The sequence below is a fragment of the Python bivittatus genome, unplaced genomic scaffold (assembly GCF_059951505.1).
Source record: "Python bivittatus isolate LINGU-HERP-01145 unplaced genomic scaffold, Pbiv_v1 ctg000430_np1212, whole genome shotgun sequence".
NCBI lineage: Eukaryota > Metazoa > Chordata > Lepidosauria > Squamata > Pythonidae > Python > Python bivittatus.
In genome coordinates, this window is record NW_028277071.1 from 6,375,988 (window position 1) to 6,396,445 (window position 20,458).

Genomic DNA, 20,458 nt, shown 5'->3' on the forward strand with positions numbered 1-20,458 from the left:
ACGGTGTCCTTTTTTTTTTATGCAAACAATTCAAAGTTTTCCTTTCTTTATTGCTGTGCATTGTTCCAAAGGCCACACTTCCTACCTGAAGAACTGTGGAGCCAAGTAGGAGGTCCACTAATCTCTAATAATAAACCCTGTAAAATGGGTGCATTATCTTAAATGTTTACTCTGACATATGTCCCACTGTACCCATTAGGCTGTACTATCTAACAAATGAGGGTATTGGGGTTGTACCCTTCATTACCTCAGCAGAGGCAGCTTTGGTGTGAATACTGATGCGGCTGGATTTTATGCTGATGGGACAGTTTTATCTTGCCTTGAATTAAAAGGGAAGGGTCAATCTTGCGGTTGTAATCCTGGAATACTTCTGCAGGAACGTAGCAATCTAGCCCTGTTTGCGATCAATAAAACCGAGAGGCTGGTTATAAAAATGAATATTTGTAGATGTGGCTCCATCCAGCACAACAAACTAATCTTGGGTCTCGGATCTTCAGTTTCTCACCCGCATGGTTGGATTCAACAAGAAAGAAGTTATTCAGATCCAGATTTATTTGTTTGTTTGTTTGTTTTGCACTGGGCTTCTCATGCAGTTTCCTGCCAACCTGGTCCACTTCCAGAATTTCCAGCTGGTATCCATCGCCACCTGATTATTTACATTCTTCTGATTTTTTAACTCCTTTTGGATCATTAACGGTGGCTATTCTTTGTATGTATATATTTGCACTGTATGGCAGATGATTGATTCGGGATGGGGCACTCAGATCTGTTTTCTTTATCTGGCTCTCCGTGCTGCAATGGATTTTCAGATTCAGCAAGCATGCCACATGAATTAAGTTGGCTGCGGGCATGTGCACAGGTCCTGTTTATGGCACCTTTCCAGAGGAGAGGTGCAACTTGCTCATTTACGTGCCCGTGTATTTAGAAGAGGGGTTCCTGGGGCCTGCCAGGAACAGTTGCATTCCAAGACCCATCAGCCTGAAACCACATGCCCAGTGATCCAGGGCGAAGAGTGATGTTATCCCACCTTTGGTGGGCAGAGTGTCCCTTACCTCTTTTGTAGGAGTTGGCTATGAATTACTTTATTGAATAGATAGCAGATTTGAAGTATCTCTTTCAAAACTGCAACTGGCAAGGCAATTGCTAACCTGAAAAAAAATCACCTGTTGTGCAGAATTGGATAGCGTACACTTCAGGGCTACTGTATATGCAACTTTTCTCCATTTTTGTACCCCCTCTCCTGCATCCCCGCCCCATGCATAGAATAGTTCATGACTATTGCCATTGTCACTGTAGCCTTTGCTGTCCTCTGCAAAAATATTAAGGGCAGCCCCAACCATCCAAATTTTACCCCTTCTGCCATGGTTTTAGCTTTACGTTGAATCATTCTGCAAAGAATTCTAGTTAGCAATGTAAGTACACGCACTGGATGCATGCCAAGCTAAGTCATGGCTTGCTCAGTGGTACTTTACTGAATAAACCACAATTTGTAGGGTTCAGGTTTTGCACTAAGCACTCATATTTTACGAACTACATTGGCTAGATTCACACAGCATACTAAACCAAACATAGCTTAGCACCCTGAATCTGTTACATTATCTGAAGAACTGTTTAGGTTTCTACTTGGCATAATTTGATCTGTTGACTTATGCACAAATTTTCCGGGAATATAGACTGCCTTAGGGGAATATAGACTGCCCTAACCCTAACCCTAACCCTAAGTTTAAGTTCCTTTGTAATAACCACTATGAAATAGGACACATTGCATGCTAGAAAGGTGTTCTATCACTAAACTAGTCTACTTTTCACTCTATCAAAAGAAAAAAAAATGAAATCTCTCTCCTTCTCCCTCTCCCTCTCCCTCTCCCTCTCCCTCTCTCTCTCTCTCTCTCTCTCAAAAAAGGCATGGTATAGCTGACATGAGTCATGCATTTGTAGATCCTGGTCTAGTTGGAGATCAATTCTCAAGTGGCTTTATTTTGTTGTTAAGTCAACAAACTCCAATTTTTAATGACTTATTTTATTGGAAACTTGAGGTGGTGCTCTTGTCTACTGCTACTGTGGCCCAGTGACCTTAAGTTTATGATGAAAGTTTCCCTGATGGGCTGTTTTGTGTAAATGAAGTGTGGTACTTTAAAGTTTAATGGAATAACTGGAAGGGGCGGGTACACCCAAAGAGGTGGGAGGTTCCCTTGTAGAGTATCAGGGTGATTACTCACAGAGATCCAGAGATGTGTTAAGAACTGAAGGGAGATGGAATGGAAGCAAGCAGAGGGATGAAGACGCTGATGAGGAGGAGATAGAAAAGGGAACGCAGGTGGAATGGAAGAAGCAGGGCTTCGAAAAAGCTAGGTCAGTGGGAGAACAGGAGGACCAGGAGGGAATTTGGAAAGTGGAAGTCATTGTGAAGTGGAGCTAAAAAGAGACTGAAGGTTGAGAAGAAACCAATACACCTTGGAGCTTTTGGACTTGCTGTGAGTGGAGGTGGGTTTCATGACTGCACAGGACAGGATGACTTTCCTCGATCTTTGCTCTGCTAAAGGGAGAGCTTTCTAGGTCTGGAGAGTGAGAAGTACCCACTGGATTTCTTCACTCAAAGCTAGTTAATTGGCGTGCTGAGAAGCTTTATGAGCAGACTGGCCTGAAAAGAACCAAAAGCAACAGGAGGTGGTCCTTAGCTGTTCTTCAACTGCTGCCTTTGCCATCCGTCCTATTGCAAAGATGGATCAATTGCTGGCTGCGAAAATTGGCTGCCTGGTAGGTGTGCTGCTGGTCACTCTGCTTTGCGGCCTCATCCCAGCCCAGATCAAGTGGTTCCAGATCAATATGGCCAGAGGTGAGACATTTGGGGGCGTCATGATTTTCAGATAGGTTGGAACTAACATAATGGAAAATGTGGAGATAGCACCATGAAGGTATTGGGGTTCATAGTAGTCCTTGACCCATTCTCATATTTGTTACTAATCCATTTGTAGTCATTCATTTAGACAAGCCCTAATTTACCATAACAAGTTTTTTTTTTCCTGATGAATCACTACCCTTATTTTGCCTCTGTGAGATCTTAGGACAACATTGGCATGCATGGTGCCTTACAAATGATAGGATAATAGGCTATTACCTTTCAGGCAGAGGAGCACAACCTGCAGCTCCATGACTTCATGTGGCTTCCCCAAAGCCTTTAATTTAGCATCATACTCCTTATGTCACATCATACTCCTTATGTCACATCATACTCCTTATGTGAAGATGAGTTATTAAATACTTTGAAAGGAGTCACATTAAGTATATTTAATTTTAATAATTTAAGGTTAATGTAGCTTTTAAAAATTAATATATTAGAAGTGCCATGTTGAGAATATGGAATAAATATAAATTCAGATTGTGCCCGAAAATGCCTTTATGGATCTCAGCACAAGAAACATTTTATAGAAAAGAAAGAGCAGGTAAAGAGAGACGGTTAACTTATTGAGAGTTGTGACATGAGGACAGACAATATAAGATGAAATCAAGAGATCAGTTGACTGCAGAGGGATTTAGTTTTCAGCAGTTTTCCTATGTACAGTAAGATAAAGTTTTAAGATAGATAACAGGACATTTGGAATTGAACAGCAGAAGACAGAATTTGAAATTGAACTTTGTACAAATGATGTGTAAACTTCTGTTGAAATTTGAAATGGAAGAGGAACAAGTGAAAGTGTATGATAAAATGGGCTAAGAACTTTGGATATAATGTACTGATGGAACAATGGGAAAATATGTGGCTGAAAGGACTGAAATTTACATGTTACAATTTAAAAGAGAACTTTTATAAAATGATGTACCGTTGGTATGACTCCAGAAAAAATATCTAGAATGTATAAAGGTACTTCAAATATATGTTGGAAATGTGGAAAACACGAAGGGTCATTTTATCATGCCTGGAGGATTTGCCAGAAAATTTGGGGTTCAGATTCATAGAGTGATACAAAGAATTTTAAAAATTAATATTCAATTGAAACCAGAACACTTCTTGGTGGGACTAATGGATAGCAATTAGAAAATAGTTATGGAAGATTGTTTTTCTATATGATAATTGCTGTGAGATTACTATATGCACAAAAATGGAAAGACTCTGAAATATCCACAGTGGAGGAATGGCTTGTGAAGATGACAGAATTAGTAGGGATAGCAAAATTGACTAGCTTGATTAGAGAAGGGACAATAACTACATTTATTAGTGACTGGAAACCCCTTATGAACTTTTTGCTGGAAAGAAGAAAAAAAAATGAACTTGTGATTTATAGGTTTGATGATTAGAAAGGGTAGACTATGGAAAGAAGGAAATAATTTTGTAACCTAGAAAGAGAGAGTAAAATATAAATGTACTTGTAAGTGCTGTTAAAAAGAATGGAAGCTGCTTTTTTATAACTTTCCCTCCCCTCCCCTCCCCTCCCCTTCCCTTCCCTTCCCTTCCCTTCCCTTCCCTTCCCTTCCCTTCCCTTCCCTTCCCTTCCCTTCCCCTCCCTCCCTTCCCCTTCCCCCTCCCTTCCCTTCCCTTCCCTTCCCTTCCCTTCCCTTCCCTCCCCTCCCCTCCCCTCCCCTTCTTCTTTCTTTCAACTTCTTTTTCACTTACTAATTACTTTTCTTTACTTTCCTTACTTTTCTCTTTCAAAATTTGTATTGCTTATATCTTTTAAAATTTTAATTATATATATATATATATATATATATATAGAGAGAGAGAGAGAGAGAGAGAGAGAATAATTTAATTATACTGAAATGTAAATTAAGCCCTTTTCATTTTTTTGTCCTGGCCCTTCCCATTTCTTTGTCTTGTTCCTGCCTACTCTTTAGAATACAACGTTACCATATTGTTTTTTAAAAAGCTACGCATTTCTATTTTTTAATTTTTTTTAATTTATTTTTTATTTCTAAGCATTTCTATTTCAGAAAGAAATTCTGTACCACTACTTTGGAACTTAATAAGTTAAAGTTTGGGAAAGTTTGGCACAGAGGCAGACAGCAAAACAAGAGGATGGAAGTGGAAGAAGGCATAGATAGGGTAATATGTATGATGCAAAGTAACCAGAAGTTTCAGGTTTGCACAATCTCAGATGAAAAACGTGGATGGAGAACAACTGCATGTAAATGCAATGAGAACCAACGCTCAGACATTATACGAAGTGTAACCTTGCTTATCCCTAAGGAGGTTCAAATTTTGCTATACCCTGAATGTGAAAGGAATAAAACATGAACAGAATATTGATTAGATTTGAAATAAATAGCTCGAAGCATCTCTTCTTCATTTGGTGAAGTCTGGGTGTTGAAGTTTGGGTGATCGCTAACTCTGTTTCTCCCTACATTTATAGCCAGCTCATTTCCAAGCTGTGGAGCCAGGAATCTTTTCTTTCTCTTTTCAGAATAAGAACAATAAAAAAGTAAAATCTCATTAAGCAAGAATAGTAAACACTGAGCTTTTCTTACCTTTGTCCTCCTGATAAAAGCCCAGTTATATGTGTGTGTGACTTGAAATTAAGGAATCTTCATGGAGTGTTCAAAGCACAACTTTTAGATTTAGAAGAACAGAAATAAAATTGAGGAAATAAGTATAGACACATAATTCCAGATTTAAGATTAGGGGAAAAGGTTCTCAGCCTTGAATGTTCTTACAAAAAATTGGCACAGAAAATGGTTGAGCGTCACTACATGTGTAAGACCATGAGATTTAGTCTGTTTGTCAACTCCTCTATGAGTTCTGCCTTCTACTTCATTCAGGGTTGGTAGAACAAGGTAGGTACGTGTCTCAAGTCTCCCTACAATTATCACTTGGGGTGGGTTGTGCTGCTAACCTTGTCCCTAGGCAGCCTCACCTTGGTTCAGGTAAATCTGCAGAATTGGATGTCATCCATAAGCAGCTGTTCACAAGTAGGCAACAATTGGAGCTTGGCCTTGGAGGCCCTGAGAGTTGCAAACATATGCAGAAGGGTCTGCTCAGAGGAAGATTTTTTTTCCCTTGATACAGATGACTATATCAAAATATAATTCTTTGGGGGTAAGGCTTACACCATACATCCTTTTTTCAAGGAGGGACTGCATTTTTAATTTTTCTCTACTTCTGAGCATCCAAGCACTGTGAGCCAAGTGGTATGTCTAGAATTGGTGGGAAGAAAAACATTAGCCACCTTGTCACATGATTTAAAGAAATACAGAAAATGGGATAATTAAGAAAGAGACCTGTTTTATTCAAAAAGGAAAAGATTAAAAATATTATCCTTATGCTACCAAATTTTAGCATATCCTAAGAGGGCTGGGGAAGCCAATTTGATGCCTAGGAGTTGCTCAATTGCAATGTAAAAAATCAGGCATGGGTTTAATAGTAAATCTCATTTCTCTCTTCTCCACCTAGGAAATCTATAGGAGAATAAGTGACTGGGGAATCCCCTTGATGTAAACATACACATTAGCTTTTTAAACCTATCTTAAATTGAAGTATTAGTACAAATAGCTAATATTGTTATTATACAATAGAACTTCCCAATACATTAAATATAGACAAAAATGCAGAATAACAGGCAGTTTACCAACTGCCTCATTTAGCGACCATCCACAGTTACGATGGTGATGAAAAAGTAACTACAACCAATTCTCATATTTATGACCTTCGCAGGTCTGTAAAGCAAAGGAAAGCTGAAGTCAGATCATAAGCACAGTCATGGTTTCCTTTAGCATCTGCTTCACTTAACAGCTGAGTTGTGGTCCCAGTTGTGGACGATAAACAAGGACTACCTGTACCAAATGTATACACTGACCAACTCCTAACAACACTGGGCGGTTAAACAATGCAGTAATAAAAGAAGCAAAGATGGCAGAGTTGGGTAGCACCAAACCCACAGTTATACCTGGCAGGGGGCTATACCCTTCCTAGCCTAAGGCCTGGGCAAGGAGCCAGATCTTCAAGGCCCTTTGAAACACCAGCAGGGTGGGGCTGGCTGGATTTCCAGGGGAACCTCATTCCAGAGGGCAGGCATTGTGACAAAGGAGATGTGCTTTCAGGATCCCGATAGCATTGTTTAATCAAAGGGACCTGGAGCGTGCCAATCTTGCAGATTGAAGCAGCTGGGGGGATACTATGGGGGAGAGGCAGTCCCTCCAGAATACAGTACTCTATTGTTCTTTTAAACTAATATCTGATCATAAATGACCATCTTACACATTTGGTCAGAAAAAAATCCCACTGTGAAAGTGCACGTTGAGGTCCTGTCTAATCTCATTGCGATTAACGTAATTTGAATGCTTAATATATTTATAGCTCTTTGATTTCAATGGGCATGTCTTTTTTATATATTTTTATTAGAAGTTTTAATTATAAGATTTCAATGGAAATATCTATGGGAGTAAGAAAGAGACTCATCGTGAGCAGTGCCTTTTCAGCGTCATCCTGGGCATGTTTTTCTTTAGCCAGAAGTCTAATTCTATATTCAAGGCTACTTATTCTTTTTTTATTATTATTATTATTTATGGCCAACGGACCCAAGGGCTACTTATTCTACAGCAATTACATATGCTGGGTTGCAGGCTTAATATAGAAGTGTGCTTTCTTGCAACTAACAGGAAATCCTGTAAAAAAGACCATTAAGGCCCAGAAAATTAACAATAAAAGACCCCCCCCTCAAAAAAAGAAGAAAATAAATTCTATGGAGTGGCCTCCACAGGAGCTCACTGCTTTGATCAAAATGTCCATTTACTTATTTTTTCCATGAAAATGGTGTCACCATAAGCCCAACCCCTTTGGAACAGGCATGTGAAATCCTGACACAGGTAGAAGGCCACCACTGCTTTCATCATCCTGATCTCCCTTCCCACCTCCAACAGTTGCTGCTCTTATTATGTGTATTAAGAATCATATACGGTAAAAATTGTGCATAATAAAGCTATACCAAACTTTTAAAATAGTGATCTTCAGCTATACCAAGCCTTCCTTTTTCTTCGTTCTTTTTTTCATCAACTTCCCCATTAGGGCTACTTACCAATATTGTTGAAACCAGACTGATATTGGAAGATTGGTCCCAGTCTTCCTTTCATAAGTTATAAGTTATCTAGCACCATTTAAAAAAAAGCAGTTATTTATGTAGCAGGTTTTCATTTGTTCCTCTGGATGCCAGTAGTAGGGCTAACCTAGGATCCAGCTAGTTATTTCCTATTTCAATTAAAAAAACATTTTGCCCAAACCTTTGAATTTTCACATAAGACCATACTGTCCAATTCCGTTACATCCTCACTGGTAACATTGGATTTGGGTGGCTGCACTGTCCATGGTGCTGGAAATAAGGGGGGGGGGGAGATGCTTGATGTTTGCGAGTTAATGATCACCCAAAGAGAGACTTACATGGACAGATTTTCAACTCTTTCTCTCTTCCATTTGCTTTTAGGGAAGCATCGGCGCATCCTCAGTTTTATTGGCTGCTTTGCTGCTGGAGTCTTCCTCGGTGCTTGCATTATGCACATGATGGCTGACGCACTGGGAGACATCCAAACAGAAATAAGAAAGCGACAGCACATGGTGAGTGCCATTACGAGGGCCTGGATTTCCCTTTTTGCCATCATGTGAAGAGGATCGTGCTTGCAAATGCAGAAGTTCCACGATTCAGCATTTCCCATTAGAAAAAATAAGTAAATGGACAATAGGAAAGATTTCTGACATTCTGTGAGTTTATAATTTATCAGTTACTACATTGATCCCCTCTGGGAGCTCAGTGTAATCTCCTTGGATATTCCTTACTCTCACAGCAATAATCTTATGAGGTACTGTAGGTTGGTCTGAAAGTGGCTGTACCAAGGAGTGTGGGTGGAGCAAGAGGCTTTCAGACTTGCAGGATTGATGTCAGCCTTGTGAGGTAGACCAGACAGGAAACATGGCCAGATGAGCTAATTCTACTTTATTGTAAGGTTACATTAATAGAATCTTGCAAGTGTGAAAATACATTTCTCCCACTGTCTCCTTTACAGCCCAAGAATCTAGGGAGGGTCTCTTCTGAGCTTTCTGCCCCACCCACATTCCTGCTGCAGGCTAAACTGCCTTTTATCTGATTATTCTCTTGGCTGCGTCTCTTTGCCCTGTCTCCCAAGGTCATTCCCACATACCATTACACCTTCTCACTTGCCTCTGAGAAAGTGTATCTGTCTAACTAAAAGGAAGATGCCTTTTGCAGCTGATTCTTAAAGTCAGTATGAACAATGATGTTGCAAAAAATTAAATCATTTGGAAAGTTATGTTCAGAACTTGAAGATGCATCACCTTCAAACTGATGATATCTTCATTTCATTTTTGCAGTAGCTGTTGACTGAATATAGTTCTTATGTTCAAAACTCTAATGTTGTGTTGTTTCTAGGAGGTTAGCAGTCATAAACAAAACAGCACTTCTGAAGACACTGATAATGATGTTGAGGTAAGTATTCCTTTGTTCGAGAACCTTGCTTCCCTTTCATCTTGGCATTTACTAATCGGATGAGTTTACTACTGATTGGGAATATGTGATCTTCCAGCTGTTGGATTCCAGCTCCCATTGTCCCCGACCACTGGGCCTGCTTCCTGGGGTGACCGAAGTTGGGGTTCAAGAGCATTGGAAGCCCACAGATTTCTCCTCATCATGATCCAATTTTGAAGAACATGATGTTGGCAGAGGGAGGTAATACCTTCTTTGAGTCAAACGTGATTCCTGGTGACTTCAGGGATATATCCATGTCATTTTCTTGGCAAAAATACAGGGTGACTTGTCACTGCTTTCTTCTGGGTTTATGGTGGTAGTAGTGTTTTCTGTTTTGTTTTTTGCTTCTCAGTTTAGTGTAGGAATTCCTATAATTCCTTCTTCCAAGAACTAACCAGGCCTGATCCCACTTAGCTTTTGGAGGTTAGCTAAGATCAGCTAAATGCTGCTACCTAGGTGGGTAGAGGGAAGTAAATTCCTCAATTATTACCTCTGTCAATCATATTGTAGATCATTCTGGATAAAGTACAGTCTGACACTCCAATCTTTGCTGAGTGTTCAAATTTCCACAAAAATGGGCGTGGATCACTGAAGATTAAATTTTGAATTGGTTCCCCATTTTGCAATATTTTAAATTGCTTACTTAATCTCACAAGCTCTGCTTTCGCTTGGTTTTAGAGTGTCCAAAGATAGCAATACCTACTTTGATCTACTGTTTGATTTTTAATTAGACTTTTAAATGATTTGTTATGACTCATCTTGGAGCTCTTCTAATAACTGCTTTAATCTTACTGGTCCTGCTTTTATTTGGTATTATCACTTACCATGTGAGTAGAAAAAGAATTCTTGTTTTGCCCTCCTGTTTGATTCTTAATCTTTTAAAAATAATTTTTGTCATTTTTTTGGCAAAAATGACAAAAACATTTTTTAAAAAAAAATTTAAGCTTTAAAATGTTAAGCTTTAAAAGCTTTAAAAAGCTTTAAGCTTGAAAAGCTTTAAAAAAAAGGACAAGTAAATTGAAATACATAAATTTTGGACAATCATTCTTGGAGCAATGCAGTACTTTGGATTTAATGTTGAAAAGTTGCTTCAAAATATGCAGGCCTATAGATGCAACACTTGCCAGGCCCTCGTTAAATCAGTGATACTTTTTCAGCATTCTGTGAAAAAGTAGCTGTGAAAAAGATACTGTATGGCTGCTTTCAAGACTCACCAACGTGGTACACTTCAGAGCACTTTCCCAACAGTCATATCCAAAGCATTGCACAGCCTTACTAACTTTAAAGCAGAACTCGGCTTTAAAACAATAATCTTGGCTGCAGAGCTTATTTGGCAAAACAAAGCAAATATTTTTTATTTTATTTTATTTATTTATTTGTCCAGTTTAGATAACCGCCCATCTCACAACAAGTGACTCTGGGCGGTGTACAACAAAGCTAAAACAATGAATAAATACCTAAAACAGTTATCATTACTATTATTAAAAACAGTAAAAACTGTAAAAAAACAAAGCTAATACAAAGAAATAGTAGGCGAAGGGATGTTAATAAGAATGGAGCTGTTATTGTTCAACTATATTGTTCAGATATGTTCAGCTCCCCCTCCCTCAACCCTGGTTTACTTCCCAACGTGTTGGAATTCAATCCCCAGGATTCACTAGTTAGTAAGAACTTTGGCAATGTGGGGCAGACTGGGCTGAAGTGGCAAAAATAGAAAGCTAACATGTTTACATGGTACTAGGTTGGGGACAGGTGATTTAGGAACCAGCAAATGTGCAGTCTTTCATAACCTGTGTCTTATTTGTTGTCTGACCCAATAATACCCTGTACCTAGATCATGAGGAGGTGACTTGTGGCCCTCCAAACATTGCTGCATTACAGTTCCCAGAGTCTCTTATCACTGGCCATACTTCTTACTCGTCTGCTTACTCCTGCAGATAATGGAAGGGGAAAGAGGCAAGCCAGGGGAAGGGAACCCATTTCAGTGGCCTGGAACCATCCAATTTCTTCTGAGGGGGAGGCTACCATGGACAGAGGAATGGGGCAAAATGTGGGAGGGGGATGACAGCATGGGAAGGACCTGAATTTCCTTATTTTCAGAGATTTTTTTCCCTGACAGTAGGATGACTTCCCTTCTTTTATAAAAAGCTAAAATTCAGTGGCTAAAGTGAGTAAAAAAAGGTTTTCGGACACAACTTGCTTGCCCCTGCTCTAATTCAGGTTTTTCTTCAGAATGTGTTCTCTGGCAGCAGGTAGAATAGGCTGCAGCTCTGAGAGTTGGTGTACAAGTATATTGATCAAGACTGGGGAGATCTGATCTGAGATCTATGAAACTCTCAGCCTCACCTAGCTCGTAGGACTATTGAGAGAAGAAATGGGTGTTGGAAGAACCGCCCAAGCCATATTTTTCCATTCTTGTTCCATAGGGAATAAAAATAGCTTCTCTCTCTCTCTCTCTCTCTCTCTCTCTCTCTCTCTCTCTCTCTCTCTGTCTCTGTCTCTCTGTCTCTCTCTGTCTCTCTCTCACACACACACACTTTGAACTGTACTATGATGTTGAGAATTCAGCCTCACACAAGAGTGCATTCTTCGAAATGGTGACATACTTTCTTTTCTTTTTTTATATGACTTTCTGTACTTAATGGGAGATCTTTCTTTTGTTTCCCATGAAAATGTTGATAAGAATCTTACTTTTGAGAATAAGAAATCAGCATCCATGAAGGAAGAGTTCCTGTTGAGGAATCCTTCACTGCCACCTGCTGGTCTAATCCTAGTATTGCAACCCACCAATTCTCCAGAATCAATAGAAGTATTTTAAAATAGAGGATTTTCTTAGTTTTACCTACACTTCTTGGCAGAGGTTGACAAGTGGAAGGGGAAAAAACACTTGAAAGGTTTTTATTACCAAATATTTGCCTTAATAATTGTGTTACTCTTGAAAGATTTGAAACCCTTTGTTAACTTTAACAACTGTTTTGCCATGCAGAGTGAAGAGTGACTTTTGAACAGTAGCATAATTAAGATGGGGGTAATTGTCCAAGGTTTTCAGTGTAGGGATAAAGCTATAGTAGAGCATGAATAAATACATCTCCCAGTCTTGGAGCTAATCCTGGTTAGCAAAATGGAACATAGTTATGGGGCCAGGGAAACCCAAGTTCAAGACTCCATTCAACCATGGACATTCATGGGAGTTTCTGGATGAGTCACACTCATTCAGACCAGCCTAAAATCAAAATTACGGTGGTTTGGTTGCAGTAATGACTGGTGTTTTGTGCATTTGGTCTTCTGGGCCAAGGTGCCAGTGTGCATCACTGTTGGTGAGTGATAATCTGGAACCTTGTGGCCTCCATGTTCAGAATTGAGGGAAGCTGATGTTTCTTTCACAGCTGAGTGTAAAGGGATTCCTACAGGTCCTCGATGGCTTGTGTTCAAGTCAGCTTCCTTTGCCTTGGAACTGATGGCATTCAGTATCCAGCCAAATTGTTTCAACATCCAGCCAGATTTCTTTTTTCTTTCTAATACCCCATTTTTGGTAAGAGTTCTAAAGAACTCAAAAACATACCCTCTTTTTTCTCATTGATTGGTCCCAATAAAGGTATTATTATTTTAGATAGAAGTGTATGTATATATGTGTGTGTGTTCCTATGCTTAACAACTCAGAGACCCAGGTCCAGGTTTACCCTTAGCCAGGGAAGTTCCCTGAATGGATTTTTCTTTCTTGATTCAACCAATTCATGTTGTAAAAAAATTAAAAACTGAAAGTGCTATGTATATCACCTTAGTGCTCTTGGAGGAAAGGGGAGATTTAAATCTAACTAATCAATAAGTGTACAGTGATGATTGCTTTAATTCACAATGATTCTGTTTCAAATCCATTCTCTCTCTTTCTCTCTCCCCTCTCCCACCCCCATGGCAGGTGTACCCATATGGGGAGCTCATAATTTCATTGGGCTTCTTCTTGGTGTTTTTTATCGAAAGTCTGGTGCTCCACTGTTGTCCCCAAGCTGTTCACTCCCACGGCAACCATGAAAATTACGAGGATCACAAGGAGCTGCCACCTTCTCACAGTTCCTTCCGGGCATTTATACTCTTCCTGTCACTGTCTTTTCATTCAGTCTTTGAAGGACTTGCCATTGGTGTGCAAAAGGAGACAATAGACACCATTCAACTTTGCGTGGCCGTGCTCATCCACAAAGCCATTGTGAGCTTCAGCTTGTCCTTGAAGCTGGTGCAGAGTAGCACCAAGTTCCAATGGAGGATGCTCTACGTGGTGGTCTTTGCTTTGATGTCTCCTACTGGTATCAGCGTGGGCATCGGTGTGTCTCTTTTCAATGGGGATGGGAGCGGTCTGGCTCAAGCAATCCTTGAAGGGGTGGCAGCAGGAACTTTCCTCTATGTCACGTTCCTGGAAATTCTTCCTTATGAGCTGGGTTCACATGAAAGCCCTCTCACCAAGTTCTTCTTCATCAGCCTAGGCTTCTCTATCATGGCTGTCATTGCCATTTGGGCATGAAGAGTTGCTCATGCTAAGGACCCCTGTCAGCCATCACTGATACATGGACCTGCTATTTTTGTCTTCTCTGGCGTTTTGTATTGTGTATGTTAATGTTGTATAAGCCATTATACTTGCCTCGACTGCCTTGACGAAAGCATAGGATGAAGAGAAGCCTATAACAGTCCTCCAGGGAAAAGGTGCAAGAGAAAACTAAGAGCTCCAGGTAAAAATTGTTGACTGTGACAAATAAAAACATTGAATGGACTCACTTTCACTTCTGGAGCTACTGGAAGGCTATAATTCAGTCTTCCCAATCAGCTGTTTTCCATAAAACTGAAGACTGTAGATTAGAACAAAGTGTTTGTTTTTTTAAAAAAAATGCATTATGGAAAAAGCAGAGGCGATTGCAGTGGAGGTCAATGATGAACGTGGAGTTGTGCTGTCTCAGGACCAGCTCCACCCTTTTCTACATGTGTCATGATGCTGCATGGATGTATGAAAGGGGCCCAGCTACTGCTTTCATAATTCTGAGGAAAGCGTTGGTTCCTGAGAACATCTCTGGGAAGAAAGCAACAGCAGGCCACCATCTTATTATTGTTAAGATCCATGACTTGGCTAGGAAGAATTTTCTTTTTTGCGCGGGGGGGGAGGATGCAAGTAAAAGGTTGAATGGCCCCTTCCTTTTTTAAGAAGACAAGTGAGAAGAGAGGCCATTGATAACTGCATTGAAAAAAAAAGAAGGACAGGTAAAGAAATGATAATTCAATATACTTTAAACAAAGAAAACATTCTGGTAACAAACCTAACATACATTCTGTAATTAAGCATGAAGACACAGTTGTGTTGATGTCCCCCTTTCAAGTGAAACAGCTTACTATATCCTGTATACATTACACATGCATGTGCACCCCCCCCCAAGATGCTACCCTACTAGGAAAAGAACTGATACAATTGACAACAACTATACTTCAAACTTCAGTATATGAATTCTATAATTTTGAGTGGCATTGAAAAAACATTATAAAAAATGTTCATCCTCCCCAAACTTGGAAGAAAGAATGGCTCGTCTGTCCAAATGAGCCCCGGTTTGCCATATGAACCTCTACCCTTTCACTCCCTCATTCTTTTCAGTAGGCATATTACTCAGTCAGTGCCCAGTAGACCTTCCAAGTAAGCACCATGTCATCCATCATGTCCACATCTACAACACTGTGGTTTTAGTGAGTGATGATGGTTTGATTATAAGGATCACTTTGAGTAAGGCAAGCAATGGTAGTTGAATAGCAAACATCCTTCAAAGTTCAGGATAGAAGACAATCTATGAATCTGTAAATCACTGAATCTAATCCGTCCATCCGTTCTCTCACCATCATAGCTCTCACCATCATACCATTTGAACATAAATCTTTTTTTTAACCATTCTTTTTTTTGTTTGTTTAATGTGTCTTCTGCACTGCTACCAGATGCAGAAGTCTGGAGCTCTGAGCAACAGACCAGGATGGGAACTTTGTAATGTAAATGGGAATACTAAATTATTCACATATGTCTTAGAATCTGGGTTTTATACATATTGGAGGTGCATGCTATTTATGAGTGCCCCTTTTCTTATCTCTTTTTTAAAACTCAAATCCTATGAACTCTGAAAGATTTCTACAGGATCTATTTGTTTTGCTACCACTAGTAAACCCTGTTGTTATCTACTCAATTTATAATCTAGCTAATTGCAAAAGCAACTCCAGGTAACTTGCACGACGTTTAAATGAACATTTTAAAATCAAACAAAAAGAACCGAATAACAATGAACGAACAAAAAATACTGCATTGGAGAAATACAAAAAGAATTAAAATACCACACCCATGAACGTATGTTCACAAGTCACTTTGCCCTGATCAGGGCCTGCTGGAAAAGTCAGGTTTTCAAGAGATTCCCTAAAAGACGACAATGTCAGGGCTATGTGGATTTTGGTTTAGAAATGATTTCCTTTATCTCCTTTCTTTACATCTCTGATAGGAAGATGTGAAGGAATGAATGGACTCTTAAAAATAACTTAAAATAGGTTCACTTGGTTCTACAACATATTGAGAGTCTATCAATCTATCAGTACTTTCTTTCCTGATTGAACTCTATCTCTCTGGAAGATGGAGGATTTCCTAGCTAGGATGCTCAGCCTTCTTCAGACCTATACTTCCATCTACAGGTGCCAAATCCTCCACTTCCCTCTTCCTTTGGATAAATAAACTGAGAAGAAGTACCTTGTATTGCCATGCTCTGATTGGTAGTTCCACCACCCAATCACCACACAGTCCAAAGGGGGGTGGTATCCCTCGCTGTGCACTGAAACCTAGAGCCTAACTCTAGGTTGAGTGTGGGATGGAGTGTTTTAGAGGTTATTAGAACATACTATATCATCTGCCATAGTATATCTGTGTAAGGAAGCTTCTCCTCTTTTGGTCCAGAAATTGGAGAACGTGCCTAATCTGTAATTGAGATGAATTCTCAAGTAATTAGAACGTATTGTCACTGAGAAGGATTGATGATCTTTTGGGATGTCCGTGGAATAGGAAGTGGAATCATCAGCTGATATGATTATATTTGCAACATCGGTGCCTGATGATGTTATCCAGTTGGGTAATGAAACATCTGCAAGCAAACAACCAAGCTCAGGGAGCACCAAGGACTCCATATTTCATTTGCCTGTCTGAAGCTGGAATGTGATTTAATGGCATATTTTCTGTGGCTGCACCAAGACTTTGAGAGATTTAAGGTGGCATTGACCATATTGTTTTCATATTATATTAGACTAATGTAAAGTGTGGTTTGCTAATTTATGATTCAGCTTGATGTGAAAACCCAACCATGGTCTTAACATATTGTATGAACTGAGACATCAAGTTAAGCCATGGCATGGTTTGTTTTTTGGAGCACAGCAAGTTCTGTAAACACAACCATTAACTGTTTTTGTTAATCCAAGTTTAGGGTTCAGTGTGTTATGAGAAAACAGCCTCTCTTTCACTGTGTGGCTTTTCTCCAGGGGATGGTGTGTTATGTGAAAAGGGAGGACCTTATCCTTTTCACTGCACAAAAATAGCATGACCAGAAACAAACTATTCACTGAGTATTTAACTCCTGATTCTTCATTTCTTTTCCTCCGCTTGTATTCGTAGGCTCAGTCTCAGCACTTAACTTGAACCTGCCAAATGCAAACCCCCCTTCTGGGCAAGTTAAGTTGAGCAGGCTCCCTGAATCTGTTTTGAAGAACTAGGATCTGCAACTCAGTTTATGCCCTTGCACGTGCCTTCAGTGCCATGTTTTAATCAAGATCCTAGCAGAAAACACAAGGTGAAATTTGGAAGGAGGTGGGAAGGTGGAATATAAGGATGACCACAAATCAGGAAATGCTTTTTTGTTTCAAACTCCAAAAAAATGAATCCAACTGGAACATTCTGTTGATCTTCTATAGTTGGCTACAACCAAAGAAAAGTCCACCTCTGGTGTAGAGATGTACACAGGTGAATGTGATTACAGCTCTTCTTTAGATTTTACAACTCAACTCATGTAGTCATCAGAGAGAGAAGAAATGGGCTTGCATGAGTAGTTCTTTCCTCTACCCATCTTCATGACTTCATGTCTTCAGTGAAGACCTGTAGAATAATGCTCTAAGCCCCTATCTCAGGCTTGGTGCTGTTTATGGCAACTCTGATCGTTTTACAGATCAGTCCTTGTACTGTCAGGGTGGATGAACAGTCCCCCCACCCCTGAATGTGTATTAGTAATACATTTCATTATGAAGCCCATCTGGAATTCAAGGCTTATTTGATTCATTCATGAAAGAATAAAATAGTACATTAAAATCGAATTGTACCATCATCCCAAAAAACTACTAGCGAATTTTTAAATTTTTTGCCATGAAATCAAAAATAACATAAACTTAGTATCCAATAATACCCTGAGACCTCAAATCTGCAATAGGTTTTTTTGGGGGGGGGGAAGATGACTCCCAGAGTCACTTTTATGTGACATGGGCAGCTATATAAATATAAATAAATAAAATAAAATAAAAATAAATATTGATGATGTCCTGGAACCTTGTGGTTTGGGGGATGTTTGTGTTTGTGTTTATGAATATATTTATAGGGAGGGTTTGGTTTTGTTTACTCTTCCTAGTTGAATTTTGGAATTTATGTGATGTAAGAATACATTTGTACATTTGTGTGTAGACAGATAAATATTTATTTCAGAAGAAAGAAGAATGTGAAAAAAGACAATGGATGGAGAATAAAATATCAGTAAATAATCAGAGAATTTACAACTGTCATAAAATTTAAAATTCATTATTTCATTGATTAAATGATCAATTAAAAATATAAAATTAGATTCATGATATCATTCTTCCTGAATAATTTCAATACTTCTTAAGAAATTATTGAAAATCACTAAAAATTCTAAACATTTATATTAATATTGATGTCACCACTATTTGTTGTTATTCCTAAAATAAATGCAGGTAATCTTGTAAAAAAAATGAGCACAAATATGGTTTGAGGAAAATGTAGCACACATCCCAGAATGGTTTGCATCAAACCTGGAACACTCCCAACAACCATTTTGATCCTGGAACATATTAAGCTGAAAAGATTTTGCACACTCCTTGAATTTAGTAAACTAGTGTACTTTTAAATTTCTCTGCCTCTAAATAAGGTGAGGAATTTTCAGAAATTATTGGCAAATTCCAGTCAAAAATTTTCCTGATGTTTATTTCTAGGTCTCTCCTTGTGCCAGATGTGTTGAGAGCTGTTACTATGGGTATAGCAAGGTTATTTAGGAGGGGAAACATGCTTGTTGCTACAATTGCAGGAAATGTCCTGAAGGAACGATCTCAGTCCAGATTGGCAAGTAAAAAAAAAAAAAAAGAAATTTAGGATTCAAATAGAAATCGAAATTCTAGAATGGAGAATTGTATATCCATTTTCTAGAATGGAGAATTCCTGATTTTAAGTTTCTTTCCTCTATATTCACTCTACCTTCAATGTATAAAGTGTCAAGTTTTATTTATAGTTATAGACCAATATTCTTTGTAAAATAAGAAGTAATATTGTATAACACTAAAAGAGAAAAACATAGTTAATTGCCTTCTGACATGAAACAATCCATCACAAATCATATTCAGAATTCTTGGTGGAACAGTATTTTGCTTGCATTTTTGAAATTTTTAAAGATTTATCAGGAAATGGGAAAAAATGTGTTCTCTTCCGCAACACAGTTGGAGCAATTTTTAATAGGGTTAATATTAATTTAGAGCACCATGTCTGATGCAATGGCACTTCAGCAGAACATGTGATGCTGATTCAATGACACCCCCATGAAGGGAGAGAATTGGTCCTAGAAGGAAAGATTGCCCTAACTCCCATCGAGAACCCTTGATGGCAGGGCATTAAGCCTGAAAAGAGTAAAAACTCTTCTGGAGGGAATGTAATAAAAATAGTTAGGAGTAGATAAAGTACTCTTCCAAAGGACAATGTTACAGTGATGAGAATATGGAATAACATCAACTTATCATTAGGGCTAGAATTCAGCAGTGCTGAGCCTTTTGCTAAGATCACATGTAGCGTTCAGAATGAAGGGATTTACTGATCCAAATTCCAAGGAAAATGACAGGGAGCAGTAGTGGTCCCTTTGAAATGAATTAAATGTGTGTATTCATGACATTATTTCCCTCAATAGCTTGTGAAATTCAGTTTTGGAGGCAATTGATGTAGAAAATATTATGGAAAACAGAACTGGATGCTTATCAAATTACTATAGAAGAGCACCCATTGCTGACAAATGAAAAAGAAAAAAAAATGGTAAATTTTTTCTGACAAGAAAACCAGATCCGGCATGTGGCTACTGTCTTGGGTTGGGTCCCACACAATTTGAGACAGGTCCATGGCTGCCACAGTAGCCATGAACTCCTGAGCCGCCTCCAAGGTCTGTCCCAGGGACGGTAAGTTGAAGTCCCCCAGAACCATAGGCCTGGGAAACTCCACCACCAGCCCCGAGATGGCCTCCAGCAGCTCAGGTAGGGAGGTTGCCACGCAGCAGGGAGGCTGGTACAATAGCAGCACTCCCAACTGTTTGTGGGAACCCAACCTAAGAAACAGCGTCTCACAGCTGGAGACTTGTGGAGCAATGCCCCTGAAGGACACCAGTGTCTCTTGGATGATGTCAGTCACCCCTCCTCCCCTGCCCTGGCATCTCAGCTGGTGCCATTCCGTGAACCCAGCTGGGCACATTTCCAAGAGGGACACCCTGTCCAGGCCCCAGCCAGGTCTCAGTAATGCATGCCAGGTCTTCCCCCTCCTTGGTGATCAAGTGACATACGAGGGGGGCCTTGTTGTCAACCGACCTGTCATTCAGCAGCAGCAGCTGAAGTACGGTGCTTGAAAAATAGTCAACATAATTTCAAACACTGTTTAACAAGGAATTTTGGTGAAGGATGTTAAAAACCTCTCCTTAGTT

General features: G+C 39.4%; 1 protein-coding gene across 1 annotated transcript; it reads left to right on the plus strand.

The window, feature by feature from the left end:
* Positions 1–168: 168 nt before the first annotated feature.
* SLC39A2 (solute carrier family 39 member 2) lies at positions 169–18,269 on the plus strand. The gene is made up of 4 exons (XM_088144236.1): positions 169–2,836; positions 8,409–8,539; positions 9,369–9,425; positions 13,381–18,269. The coding sequence occupies exons 1-4, from the start codon at positions 2,722–2,724 to the stop codon at positions 13,975–13,977; spliced, it is 900 nt and encodes a 299-aa protein (XP_088000362.1). The 5' UTR covers positions 169–2,721; the 3' UTR covers positions 13,978–18,269.
* The last annotated feature ends 2,189 nt before the right edge of the window (positions 18,270–20,458 follow it).